The sequence below is a fragment of the Sinohyriopsis cumingii genome, chromosome 9 (assembly GCF_028554795.1).
Source record: "Sinohyriopsis cumingii isolate HCF-2022 chromosome 9, ASM2855479v2, whole genome shotgun sequence".
In the NCBI taxonomy this organism is placed as follows: Eukaryota; Metazoa; Mollusca; class Bivalvia; order Unionida; family Unionidae; genus Sinohyriopsis; species Sinohyriopsis cumingii.
In genome coordinates this window covers 30,773,725-30,789,719 of record NC_142969.1, presented here as the reverse complement: position 1 = coordinate 30,789,719, position 15,995 = coordinate 30,773,725, and the positions used below count along the sequence as shown (strand labels likewise).

The following is a 15,995-nucleotide window of genomic DNA, read 5'->3' as shown; positions in this document are numbered from 1 at the left end:
TTATACAATCTTAAATTTTGTATTGTGGTTAAAAACAGTTCATGATTATATTACATGACTTACATAAAGAATCAGCAATTGAGCTTTTGATACATCGCTTTCATATATTATCAATTAATCATTTTTATCAAGTTTTAAGATAGTTAGCGACATTTAATACTTCTTTAGTTGTAAGTCGCTCATTCAAACAAGAGTTATCGACAATATTCACTGCTTATACCGTTTCTGGGATACTCGATCGTCACTATCTGTGTTCACTAAATTTATCTATTTAAGCTATGAAAAAATATTTCCATGCAATATTTTTGATCGGTATCTTCCTTGTCGATATTATTTATCATATTCCATTATGTCCCTGGATCTTTTCATTATGAGGTGCGTAATGTTCTTTGTAATGATTTTTAAAAACGAGAATAATCAGCGTGTTTAAAACCCAGCCGCAGTGACTCACTGATTTACGTCATGACACACCAAAGCAAGCGGTAGCGGGACCCAATCCTTCACTGATCCTTCACTGTATAGTCTTTCAAGTGTTGATGTGTCGCCACAAAACGCAGTAGAACAATTATATGATGAGCTTTCCTGACGTTGTCAAAGGTCGTGGGTAACAATAATCCTGCACACTTAGGGTCGTGTCGGCACCTTTGATTTGTTGCTGGGTAAGCACTTTACTCCATTGTTTGCACAGTACATCCTTCTTTTTGCCTAGATGTAATGATAAGCTCATCATCACAGCTAGAGAGAGAGAGAGAAATATATATATATATATATATATATATATATATATATATATATATATATACATAATAATAATAATAATAATAATAATAATAAAATGCGTCTGTCTCTCACGCGCTTGGTCATTTGAACGTGAAAGATGCAAAGATGCTTGCAGCACAACAAGACAAAACTTATAAAAATCCTGTCATTTGTCGAAAATGATGAATGATTGTGGAACTGAACCCAAAATATTAAAAACATTTGATCTATAAATGTCAGTAACCTAGATGGAAACGATTTTCAAAGTCTCTGAGCATTCTTTGCCATTACGTTACGAACTCATTGTGCTTGTGCCCTCTGGTGTAGTGGAACGACATGGAGGACGTGACGTCACTTTTTGCCAGTACGATTTGACCGGTATATAGCACACTGGAAGCGACGCATCGGACAGAATATTTAAAACTTGTTCTCGCGAAAATCGTATATCAATTTCATTTGTTTTCGATATATATAGATGGATTGTTTTCGAATCCTTATCAATGAAGCGGCAGGTGTTTGCAACTCCTTTGCAAAATATGCCAATTTAGCAGTTAAACGCAAAAAGAGTAAATAAATACATAAAATAAAAGCAACGAGCAACCTTTGCTGAAACTAAAATGTTAAAAACAATCTGAATGATGTGCGTTATATGATAATACAGTACTCTCTCTCTCTCTCTCACATACACACACACATGTGATGTTTTGAAAAACGACTGAAAAACAAACGCTAAAACATGTTCTTTTTCATAACAATTGAATGTACATGTACAGGGAGAAAAACCACAAAGAGTGACAAGACAAAAAAAGTCGTAACATTTTGAAGAAGATCAACTCGTCTGACCTTTGACGAGGTCTGAACGAAAGAAAGATAACACATTTAAAAACAAACAACTATATGTTTCATTCGTGATAGCTAATGTTATGGCAAAAAGTATGTCAAGCATTAACTTCTATTTTCATTTATACAAAACTCTGAAATTATCAATAACATAACAGCTTGTACTAGTTAAAATTCCATTTAACAAATACTTGACAAATTATTTGTTTGGATTGAAAATATTCCTTAATTAAATTCTTTGCTTATTACTGTAATGTCTGTCTGAATGATAATCTGCTGTCGTTCGATCATTTACATAATCTGTACAACATTCTCGAGTACGAAACTCGTAACAAAGAAAAGTCCATAAAATTATATTATTCAGATTACGTAAGGTCAAAGGATAAGAGATTCCTTACAAGGTCTTAACACCTGACCCTCCCTCTCCCCAACCATCCCCTAGAAAATAGTAAATACATAAATGAATACATAAATATGTGCATTCAAAACCTACTACAGTCATTAGACTGTTTAGACTTTGAAATCAGGTGAGCAATGTTTAGGTGTTCACCAACACAGCTGTTTGAGGATATTTATTATCATTAATATTGCGTACGTAGATCCAATGCTCTGTATATATATATATATATATATATATATATATATATATATATATATATATATATATATATATATATATATATATATATATATATATATATATATATATATATATATATATATATAAGAGAGAGTATCTCCTCCCAAGATGCTGTGTCATCCAAAAAACTGCATTAGGAACATCCCATATAGCGAGGCACTGAGGATACGCAGAATTTGCTCCGACAATGAAATATTCCTAAAAAGGTCTGAAGAGCTATCTAAACATTGAATTTACCGATGCTACGACAAACACCTGATTACGAGGCAACCCAAATGGCCAAACAAACAAACCGCGATGACCTACTAAAATATGGAAAGAAGGAAAAGGCTGATAGGACACCATTTATCCTGATCTACCATCCAGACAACCCTAAAGTACGTAAAATCATCTGGAAACACTGGCCCATCGTGGAATCGTCGGACGCACTAAAGTTAATCCTCCCGAACAAACCTACCAGAGACCAAAAATCCTTGCAGAACACTTCTCCTCCCCTGGCCACACTTTCAGCGATATAACACTAATTGCAATTGCTCACAACCCCAACTAGAGTTCCCAAACCAGGCAAGGAGAGGAATCTTACTGGATACGCCGCCTTAGAACATTAAAACCAAGCGTTTTAAACCATGAAGACTATAAAAAAAAAAAAAAAATTTAAAAAAAAGAAAAAAAAAAAAAAAAACACCAGCCATGCACAAATAGAATTATCTTTTGCAGCAGACACATTTTCTTTTAAATAATTCTCTAAATGTGATATCATTTGCGCTTATATAAATTTACATAAACTAACAGATGTCGTTATGGCTCATCGATTTCTAAGTCAAAACAAATATTTTACAGTACCAGAAACAAGTTGAAATAAACGGTTTGAAACATAATAAAGTTAAAGGTTAATTTCCTGTAAAAACAGCCATGTAAAGTTTTGCAAACATGACCATTTTTCTGTTTTATTTGTTTGTCTTGTCTATTTTCTGTATTTGCCTTGGAAAGGACTTTCTGAAATAGTCGAAAGCGCTCAGTCTAGTTAGATACTAGTTCGTACTGCTCGTTGTCAGTTTATTGCATTTATCTTAATCAATCGCTGACACACATGATCCCTTGCTGGATCCAGTGCACTTGAAAGGATTGTTATTCGCCGTTTGATTTGTATTATATATATATATATATATATATATATATATATATATATATATATATATATATATATATATATATATATATATATATATATATATATATATATATATATATATATATATATACACACACACACAGTCAGTCAGCCAGCCAGCCAGAGACAGAGAGAGCGATATATATATATATATATATATATATATATATATATATATATATATATATATATATATATATATATATATATATATATATATATATATATATATATATATACCTTTGGTTCATTTATCGTTTCCTTATCTTCCCATGGTTCTAGCATGTCAATCAAACAAAGATGCATAGGACGCAACGTGCATGCAAATAAGAAAACGGCACGTTAAAATTGCTCCATACCGCTAAATCCGTAAGATAAAGGAAAGAGAAGCTAGATATATTGCACTAAAATCAGACATTATGAATGTAGGAGTATCTTGATATTTCCTTTGAACACTTGCATACAATTAAGAAAGGCGATATATATATATATATATATATATATATATATATATATATATATATATATATATATATATATATATATATATATATATATATATATATATATCGTCTGCAGAAGAAATCGTTCAAGTCATTGTTCATTTGTAAATGATTGATATCTATATTGCTTAATGTGTCCATTATGGCTTTTCATAGATGGCTATCGGAAAATATAATTTCGTTTCCTTTTTGTTCAATGATTACTTCTTCAACTGACATCCAAACGTTAAACTTTTTCTGAATTAAGGGTACATTATTCCGTTCTTATCTTTTAGGTGTTGGTCAGTTAATTATAATGACAAATTATAATTATTTTGTCTCTTAGTATGGTATCAAAAGCATCTGAGCTTATGAAAAGCTACTTAGCGCTTCTATTGAAACATGTTAAGGAACACAAGACAGAATATGGGGAAATATTGATCAGAAGTAAATAATAGTCTTTCTGATGATAATTACGATGGTGTTTAACGTACCATTCTTATATAGATTTATCTCCCTCTTAAACGATGTCCGCCATTTGAGTGTAAATCTTCAGATATTTGTGATTTGGCTAAAGGAAAAAGTAATCTTGAAGATAATCAGTGATAAAGCAAATTATTTCAAAATAATTGGCATATGATTTTAATAATAATAATAATAATAATAATAATAATAATCATCATCATCATCATCATCATCATCGTCATTTAAATGGTAGCACCAGTTGCCTAGCTCTGCTGCACCAGAGCCTAAGGTCACTTCTATCAGCCCCACCCCCACAATAAATACAGAATGGTGCAAAAAGGTCGAAGGTAAAGACTCGAAGTGCACGAAAATAGGCAAGCAGATTTGAATAAAGCTTCAATTCCTGGTTTGAACGAGATATATAACTATCTGTCCTGTGTGAATATTTTTGCATCATTGTTTATTTATTTCTTCCCTATTACATTTAAACCTAACACACAATGTGAGATCCATTGACAAACTCTTTCCTTTTCTTTTTAGTAGACACGGAGACAATCACAAAATTGTTTGTCTTCAAAGTAGCTATAAGGAAAATATATAATACCTTTAACGATAACGTTAAACCCTTTTTGTGAATTGTTTATATTCAATTATACAAAATATTTTAAACATTTAAAATATTTTTATATCGCATTTTCGCACATATGTTTACTTTCCTCTTTCGATACCCATGTCTTCTTCTTTACATATTTCGCGGATTTTATTCGTTTTGTTTGTGAGCTTGTGATGTTAAGGCAAACATCTAGATCCCTATTTTCGTTGCATGTATGCAATACAACTATTTGTGAAGTTCATTTTTGTGTGTGGAGTTTAATCGAAATATACTTTAATAACGTTTCATAAGATAAAAATAATTATATAGTTATATTTTAGTATCTAATGAGTCTATCTATATCATTCCACAAATGCAGTATTGATATATGGAATAATATCTGGTCATTTTCAGGGCTATGTAGGGGTCACACTCAACTCTTTGCCTTAAGGTGCTGTGGAAAACCAGGTGTTGTTTTACCCATAACCGTAGGCAGCGTTCAGTATAAAAATCATGCTGTCCATAGTAGCAAGGGGCGTATGATTTGGTGTGTTTCTTATAAGGCAGTACATTTTGTTTTAATACCTATTTTTAGCTGTGGCTTATACGAAAAGAGTATAATTTGTCTATTTTGAAACACATCGGTTTTAGTGAAGCAGCTGCGTTTGGTCTCTTTCTCTGCACACATATTTTTTCCATAGGCAAATCATGCGTCAGTTGCTGCATCATACGGTAATTCGTATGGAGTTTTCTCCTTCGTGCGACTAGTGTCCGTAATGACGTTTAAAGGATAATAAATCGAAAAATCAAGGGAATAAAAGCAAAGTAAACATCCATGCGGTAATGAAATAGAAAAATGTGAAGATTTTTTAATATAAATTATGTCAAACATTTCAGAAAATGTTGTTTAAATTAGGTTTTTATATATAATAATATAATATTGATACCTTTCAAGAGACTGCAAATCAAATTACTTTTAGAGACAAGGTCCACCCTTGTTTGCTAACCTGATCTTATAATTTATATCTTACAGCACATAACAAGAGATAACGCCGTAATACGAGAACATTTCTTCTGGTTGTCTGAACACTGGTAATTTAAAAAGAAAAACCAATTTCTATATGCTATCACTAATTTACTCCAAATAACTTTGTTGTTGTGGGGTTCACCGCCATTTTTCAGCACCTGATAGGCTGTACATGGCGGCCAGTAGGCCTATAAATGTGTGACTTTTAAAACAATGTTAAAATTGTGTATTGTAAAACATAACAATGTGTGACTTTAAAAAAATGTTAAAATTGTGTATTGTAAAACATAACAATGTGTGACTTTAAAAAAAAATGTTAAAATTGTGTATTGTAAAACATAACAATGTGTGACTTTAAAAAAAATGTTAAAATTGTGTATTGTAAAACATAACAATGTGTGACTTTAAAAAAAATGTTAAAATTGTGTATTGTGTCCATTAAGTCCTGACTCTTATACTCATCAAACGTTTCAGTTAAAAATCTCACAAATTAAATCACAAATTAAATCACAAATTAAATCACACAATATCATAGTTCTACTCAAGAAAAGGTTTACTACATTCTCAAGGAGATCTTGATGTGAGAAAAGGGCCACAATTAATGTTTCAAGTTTAATAAGGTTCAACATAAATCCGGAACATTTTCCCACGAATTATTAAGCCTTGATTTGTGATGAGTTACGATTCTCAAGAATTGCATGCCCTGTTTAGTTTAACAAGTATAAACACCGTATTTGACATAGAAATAAGGCAGAAAAGCGTAGAAAGTTTTTGAAATGAAGTTCAGTACCTGTCTGACATTTATAAAATAGCATTTTTATCTTTTGATGCATAGATTATCTCGCGTTTAATATTTCCTTAAATATATAAGTAATCAAAGACCAGGTTGATGAGAAGCATTGAATTGATGCTTAACAACAGTAATGCTATTTGAATGCCCCAGACTTTAAATATTGCTGAAATTTTTACTTATGACAGGGTGTGAGTAAAAAAATTGAAAGTTATTCACTGATTCGATTTTTACATTTATATTTTCAGAGATAATCACTGCTTTTAGAAACCAATAGAATTTTCAAGTGGTTTAGATTTTTCTTTGCAACATGAAGTATCGAAAAGAAACGACTATACCTATATATACCAATTTGTTGTTCTTAGACATTTATTTAAGTATCATAACATGTCCAATCTAAACAAATTAAATAATTATATTATGAGTATCATGCATTATGAAATCAATATTATTATATTGTTATATATAATATGCCAGATGATTCATGTTTTTTTTTTGTTTCGTATCATGCAGTGTGTATGCTCTAGAAAGTGATAGTTGATGTTATACATAAAATTTATATGCATCCAGTGAAACGAAAATTAACAGAAATTGAAAAAGGAGAGGATTCATATATATATATATTTAATTTTCAATCTGGTTCTTAAATATATATATATATATATATATATATATATATATATATATATATATATATATATATATATATATATATATATATATATATATATATATATATATATATATATATATATATATATATATATATATATACATATATATATATATATATATATATATATATATATATATATATATATATATATATATATATATATATATATATCTTTACATAGGAAGATATTTGTATTATTATTATTATTATTATTATTATTATCATTATTATTATTATTATTAGAAACCTCAGACCCGTTCAAGCTGGACCTCTCTGTCAAGCCACGAAAGGAAAGAACGGCATTCACCAAGCATCAGATTCGTGAACTGGAAAAAGAATTTAATGTTCATAATTACCTGACAAGGTTACGGCGATATGAAATAGCGGTAGCTTTAGACTTAACAGAGAGACAGGTGCGACTATCTATCTATCTATTTTTCTGCCTGCCTGCCTGCATGTCTCTCTCTCTCTCTCTCTCTATCTATCTATCGATCGATCTATCTGTCTTTCTGTCTGTCTGTCTGTCTATCTATCTATCCATCTGTCTGTTTATTTGTCTTTCTGTCAGTGTAACTATTTGCAATTATTTGATCCGTTTACTTGTCAATAACTGGATCTTATAAAGTTAAGATTGGCTCAGATATTTCAGGCTACAAAGAATAAATACATTGCTGAGGTACGTAGGTAATTACTGTGCCTATATCTATATATCTGTAAGTCTGTTCATATGTATATTTACGTGTTTACTTAGTTAAATGCCCACGTTTTGGACAGTGTTAGTTAAATTTTTCTATAAAACGTTTCAACAAATATGCCTCAAACGAGTAGTTTTTCTCACATTAAATACCCTCCAATTGATATTTATATTTCGTTATGTCGTGATATTTCTGTTATCTTTATCTAACTTCTCCCGTCTTCAGTCTGACCGCTCCGGTTTCCTAGTGGTTAGAGCGTCTGCCTCTAATATGGGAGGTCGCGGGTTCGAACCCAGGTCGAGATACAATACAGACATATAAAATGGCACTAATAGCCGCCTTCCTAGGCGCTCAGCATTAAGAGGATTGGTCGGCCTGGTGTCAGGATAATGTGACTGGGTGGGACATCACGATACATGTCTGGGGCATGATGCCCCAGTGCTAGACATCACTATAAACTGCCACACTGCAGACGTCGTAGCGATATGACTGAAATTTTTTAAAGCTACGTTAAAACTCCAAATCGTACGCATACATACGTACCGTCCTCAGCCAGTCCTTCTGTGATGCTAGAGAAATAGAAGGGTGTATCTAGACGTTTTAGCAGACTGTCATTTATATTAACCAATTATTTTCGGAACCTTTTATCAATTTGAGATTTCCAATTATCCTGATTGGGACATTTGTGAAAACATTTTAATATGTATTAATTATTCTACAATCTTATATATACCCACCCCGAAAAACTAATAAAAACGAAACGAAAGAAAACAACAACGCACACCACCAACAATCGTATCAAAATAAACACACAAAATAGATACGTAGATTTTCATTTCGTTATATATTTTAAGGCAAACACGTTAGATTTGTATGGACTTTTTTCTCTATTCTGTGCTAGTGGGATTGACAGCTGCTTTACTACATCGGTACAATGAAGTTGCGGAGTTTTGCCAAAATATTGACACAATAACTTCTTATTTTGTCAAATTAATGCTTGCTTCGTACGAATCTTTGTTAGAATTTTATTTTGGATAACACATTTCTTGCTCGGATTGATACAGTGAACATTGTAGGGACGTGGATGCTATATAAACAACAGCGTCATCGCATCGCGTTGGGCAGACATCAAAGCGTGACACCGTTAAAGCACAAGATTTTAATGATGTTTAGTTTACCTCTAAGGATTTGGACCCTTCGATTTTTTTATTTCTGCATTCAAGCTTGACTTTGCAATCTTGACAAATTTTCAGTTAAGTTCTGTAACAGAAGTTGCATCCAAATTTCGATAGTTACTTAATTTTGATTTCCAATCCAACACTCATCTATTCGCGATTTTTTGTGTGTATCGTTTTCAGTCATGATTAGGACGATAGAAGTACCAGAAAACGATGAAAACTGAAATAAGCCCGAATATGGAAACAAATATTGAAATCATAAGTAACACCAGACATATTTCCAACATGGGAAAATAAAGTAACTTCAAAGTGGTATCGCTGAAAGTGATATCGCCACTGTATGTATTCAACCTAGTGGCAGCTATATATGCATTCAGTTTTTGTCACAAATTCAACCATAAATAATTTGGTAATTCATTTTTTCTCAATTTTTTTCATACGTATGAAGTCGATAAAACATTTCAAAAGTGTATTATTTCTTTCTCAAAAACTCACATTTGCCCTTGCGTAACAATTCTCCTGCAGTGTGATTCCATCGAGTTTTTACTAATATGACTAATTAAATTCTTATAGCTATTGATATACAAAAATCAGACAACACCATTCCTACTGATGTTCCTAATGTCTCTCGCACTGTCTGTCTGTCTGTCTGTCTGTCTCTCTCTGTCTCTGTCTGTCTGGTCTGTCTGTCTGTCTGTCTGTCTCTCTCTCTCTCTCTCTCTCTCTCTCTCTCTCTCTCTATATATATATATATATATATATATATATATATATATATATATATATATATATATATGTCATGAATCGATACAAATACTAGTCGTCAATTCTCTAGTATGCTTTTACACTTGATGATGCTATTAATTGAGACAATATACAAATTTTCAGGTGAAAGTGTGGTTCCAGAATAGAAGGATGAAATGGAAGCGAGTTAAAGGAACAAAACTTGCCAAAGACAAAGTGGATGGTCACTTTAAGCCGATAATGGCACCAACAATAACCTCAACAAACAAAATGAGTGACAGTGAGGACGTTAATAAGTCTTTACAAGTGGACAGCATGACGTCATGACACTGTAACATCGAGAGTTCTGGTGTCATGCCATTCGTAAATGCAAGTGATGGAGATGGGAAAACCTACTCGTTGCAATGAATTCGACAACTTGTTCACATCAAATTCATGTGAAAGAGATCAAAATACTAGTGTGATTGAATGACGAATATGACGATTGTGTTCACTGTTACATTAGTTCCAGAACAGGACACATGTCAATGATGGATACTATCGTTATTTGTTAGCACATTAAACTCAGGCGAAGGGCTTGTATTTGTCTGTACTCCTGTGTACAATCAATTGATAAGTAATATTTAACTGAAATCCCGTTAACTCGTCTGGAGCTTGTAAAAGTACCAGTCTGGAACATAGAGGTTTCAAACTGATTATAAGTGGGATTCACTGCAAGACGCAGATCTGTCAGGTATCAATACGGAGTCATCATTTGTCGACCTTTCGATTCATCATCAATAAAATTACTACATTCACATTTTATTAAAGAGAGAATGTAATTCGGAACATAGCTATTTCCAATGATAACTCTCCCCAACCTGACAGGCAATGCTTTGTCCGATAGGTTACTTCTAATGTACGAAAAAAGGCCCTTGCTAATAATTAAACTTTGCTGAATCAAAGTGATATAAACCAGAAACCAGTCTTAACTTCAGTGACTATTACAGTGTGCTCAAGCACTAACGGACTGCTTAAATGCAACAAACAAATCGAAACGTCTTTAGAATATGTTTGGAATAAGACATCGCCTTACCTTATTTAATATAAACTCAAATGAGTTTTCAAATCATGTTTAAATAATGTTTTACTCAATACATATGTTCAGGGATATTTTAGGGTAAAACTAACCATACCGCAAAGTACCTTTCAGAGATGAAATGGAGATAATACACTTTATTATGTGGAGATTATCGTTTGCCTTCTTTTGGTAAATTATTTTTCTTTTATTAATCATCATCTTATAATCGTAAAAAGAATCATTATATAATCATTATATTCTTATTATCAAGTTAATCAATAACACTTTTGCTGAAGAATACGAAAGGAAGCTGTTATTGCCATGAACGGCGTTTGGGGGTGGCAAGTGGGGCGATCGCCCCAGGCCCCGCTCTTGAGGGGGCCCCGCGCTTCAGGCCTAGGGTGGTCCTTATGAGTTTGTCAAGGTATATTCTCCTGTAAATTGGAAACGCTGATACAGTCCGCACGTAATGCACGTTATGTTATTATTTCGATTAAAAAACCCGATTGTCCACAAACATGATTTTGTTTATTTTTATGAATAATTGAAAAACTAAATTCGTGCGCCAAATCGCGAAAATTGATTTAGTCTAGACATAATCAGTGTTTGCAGTAGCACACCAATCGAGATACCGATACTCTGGCCCCCCGCGGTCATGGTCGGCCCTAGACCCCGCGTACTCCTAACGCCGCCTCTGGTTATTGGCCCCCAAGCTGGACTATAATACTGAATACAATTTGGGTTTTTAATTATGTCCGTTTACAGCGTTTCCTGTTATTAGTTAATGCATGTTGATCCAGTTGTTGGTGGTGTGTGTGAGCGTGTGTGTGTGTGTGTGTGTGTGTGTGTGTGTGATAGCATAATCTAATCTAATCAAATCGTGCTTTGCTTAAGCATGTTAAAATGTATAATATAACAATAAAGTAAATGAGAACACAAATTCGTGTTTGATCCCCTACCCCATTGTACACTGGAAAAAGAAATACACATCAATAAACACAAAAGGACATTAATGAACGCGTTTGTAATATTTTCACAGTAAGTTGGAAAAATAATTTTTGCCATAGATATGAATATTCCTCAAGGAGTATATATCTGATGGTGTTATTTTACCTTGATTTACACTGTATCAGAGTAATGTTGAAATAAACTATTTTACTGAATTTAATGTATGATGTTGGTACTTATTCCCAGACGTATTCTTAAAACAGATGTTGCTGATAGATTGAAGAACATTTCTGTACCGAATTATCAAGAACCACAATTTCCTTTCGGTTTGTTGACTGACATTGTTGTGTTTATTTTGGAGAGAAATGACTAGCATAAAATTAATGTTCCAGAGAAAGTATTATTTTGTTGACACTCGATCTCTTTTACAAAAACGTGTGAATGATGATGCCACGAAATTTGGGAACTAACAATTCTTAACGTACAAAATAGCATATTTAAAGAAAATGAATCTTATCTGACCTTGTAATCAAATACGTCTTCTTATAAGCCCTGTATACCTCTTTATGTTGTTTTAACATCTGTAATCGAAATCGCTTTTAATGATATAGTGCAATTAGTAGGTGACTTAATTTATATGGACTAATCGCACTGAACCGATTATGCATATGGGCTAATCGCACTGAATATCGGATTATGAACATGTAAATCTGTATGCGTACATGCAAGTGATATATATATATATATATATATATATATATATATATATATATATATATATATATATATATATATATATATATATATATGTGTGTGTGTGTGTGTATATATAAAGAATAAAGTCACCTACAAATTGTCTCTCTCTCTCCCTCTCTCTCTCTCTCTCTCTCTCTCTCTCTCTCTCTCTCTATATATATATATATATATATATATATATATATATATATATATATATATATATATATATACACACATATGGATGGATAGCTAGATATGCATATGTATATATATATACTTAAGAGAAAACTGTCTCAAGATTGGGTACATTTAAATCAGGCTGGTTTCGTAAATTTTTTTTTTTTGTCGATTGGAACAGTTTATTCCAAATTCGTAATATATTTGCATTTTACTTCATTAATTTTGATAAGAAAGTCTCAGAGAGTAAATACATCATACTTCGTTGAAAAAAGTACCTGTAACACAGAAGCGCATTCTGACAACAGCTGGTTGGAGATATTGAGGATGTTAAGGGTAAAAAAACAACAATCTTGTCAGATGGCAAAACCATCAGAACTGTTTCAAAGCCAGAAAATAATGACATTTGCAGAGATTTCCAGCTCTTTTGCATCAAGGCGAGGAAGTGTGGAAAAGAGTGGAGAGCGCGAAAGCTCCCATGTTACGGGAGCACTGTACATAAATCAAAGTAGGACGAAATGTACACCATCTCTCTGACAACTGACAACATCGCATACGTGCTGCACATGTGGCCAGGGCGGTGTGAAAAAGATCGAAATACAGACACTTGCACGTGCGCGGGAAACTAGAAACCTCCTTTTTTCCTCGCACCTCGCCCTTACTTCCTGTAGAAATTTAGAGCCATGTGGAAACGTAACATATCTTTCAGACAATTATCAAATTTACGGCACTGGAAAGATTGCTCTACAACACTTTTGTGGATAATAATGTTGACTTTGGTACAAAACTAATCTAACGTAATTGAGGGACACAAATTTAAAAAAACATAACTAGGGATAAATTCAACGAAAACAATACAGTTTTGTTTTTTATGTGAACAGGTGTCAAAGTGTAAAATAAAACCAGTCCATAGCCTCAGCAGTGTTCAGCAATTAAACATAAAAAATGCCATCCTTAATGTTTTCAACGAATATGCAATGCATTTGGATTGATTACACTTGAATATTGCATAGAACATCTTACCACTTAAGAAATAAGGTATTGTAGTTAATAATGATCGTCATAATGATGAACATCATGATGACGATGACGATGATAATGATGGTGAGGATGATAGGACGAAGATGATGTTCATATATTATTATTATTATTATTATTATCGATCATCATCATTATTATTAATGTTGTTACTACTATTATTATTAGTAGCATTATCATCATCATCATCATCATCATCATCATCATCATCATCATCACTGATGCTGAGAAAGAGTCTAATATAATTTGTGTTGGTATAAAACAATATTGATTTTACCTGCGGGAGATGTAACTGGAGCTTTTAATACAGCACGAGAATGACATTAAGGTTTGATCTGTAAGACATTTATCGTGATGACAATACGAGAAAGGGGATATAAAATGGTAGCTAGAAAATATTTGAAAATCATGTGAAAAGGACTAAGTCATAGATGTCACTATGTTGTGTGTGTGTGTGTGTGCATATATATATATATATATATATATATATATATATATATATATATATATATATATATATATATATACGTACTTTGAGATTGAAGGTTTTTATTAACCAATCAAAAATGACTATAGAGAAGGGAATCATTGATTGAGCACTAACCCCATGCTACATCTCAATCGTAAGGGGTTTTCAGTATCTGGGACTGGACTGCAGTACTCCAAATCTCGTGACTGATGTGTTCCCATTGATATAAATCCAACTGGTGTGCACGTTTCTCAATAATTTGTAATTGCATATTAGGCATGTGGAAAACTCTTTGATGCCGAAGATAACAAATTCCTAGAATGATTGATCTCTCGTCCGAGCGAGTGGATATATCCTCCAGGACATGTCTATTGCACTGGATGAAAATTAGTCTTGAGTTTTATGTCACATGATCAGCAGAGGATTTTTACTGAAACTATTAGGGGCATCTGTTCTGTATAAATGACCAATTATTTCAAGATGGACGTTAATTATCATGTATATGTACTTATATATCAACTGACCATGTCTAATTCTTGTATAAAATATATACTCACATTTAACGTAAACCCGTTCAAAAGCGAAACTTTGAAGACTTTCGGCTGACTGTGCTACACATATATTAACGACTAGAAATATAAGAATAATCAAACAACACTGACATATTCATTCTGAGGTCAAATAAAGAGGATGTGAAACTGGCATGTACACACATGTAATAAACCAATACTAGATTTACAAATAGCAAATAATATTGAAACATCTTTTCTAAGCCGAATTAACATTTAATTCAAATGTTTTGTTTTCACGTCTGAAATGGTTACCTATACAAAAACGTATTCTTTATTTTAAAGGAATCATGACATACAAGTCTTTAAACGGTCTTTCTCCAGATTATATCTCTAGCATAATTGAACTAAGATCATCGAATAGTGAGCATAATCTCCCATCGACGATAAACAACGATCTCCAGATTCCGTGGTCGAAAACCAATCATTACAAAAGCTCATTTTCTGTATCAGCACCTACTGTATGGAACTCCTTACCAATGAGGATACGTAATTCAACTTCCTTTGCTTCTTTTAAAATATCATTAAAGAAATTCCTTCTAGACTAGCTGGAATGATATATTAAAAGCTCTGAATAGAAACCTTTAAAATCATATCCATAATTGATATATATTTGTATGTTTCCCAGTAAAGTCACACATAGCCATTCATGGCAAATATGTACGAATGAGTGTGCGACGATACATGGTTATGTGCATGAACTTCTATTTTTATTATTTTATTACAAAAACTGAGGACCACATGGCAGATGGGTCAGCCATGACCAAATGTGTTGTCCTCGTTAAAGATAGTTTATTATTATTATTATTATTATTATTATTATTATTATTAATATAAAAAAGAAAATAAAAAAAGCACTGATTCGAATGTGTCTCCATAGACGAGCTCATATATCCTGTATAAAATAGCCTTTCAAGGAAATTAACACGCAGAGCTT

At 32.4% G+C, this 15,995-nt stretch overlaps 1 protein-coding gene across 1 annotated transcript in view; it reads left to right on the top strand.

The window, feature by feature from the left end:
• The window catches only part of LOC149791494 (uncharacterized), a 40,857-nt gene extending 28,575 nt beyond the window's left edge, over positions 1-12,282 (top strand). Inside the window, exons 2-3 of the mRNA XM_089969211.1 lie at positions 7,686-7,855; positions 10,204-12,282. Of these exons, the coding sequence (XP_089825337.1) occupies positions 7,686-7,855; positions 10,204-10,386 (353 nt within the window). The 3' untranslated portion in view covers positions 10,387-12,282. The remainder of the gene's footprint in view (positions 1-7,685; positions 7,856-10,203) is intronic.
• Positions 12,283-15,995: the final 3,713 nt, after the last annotated feature.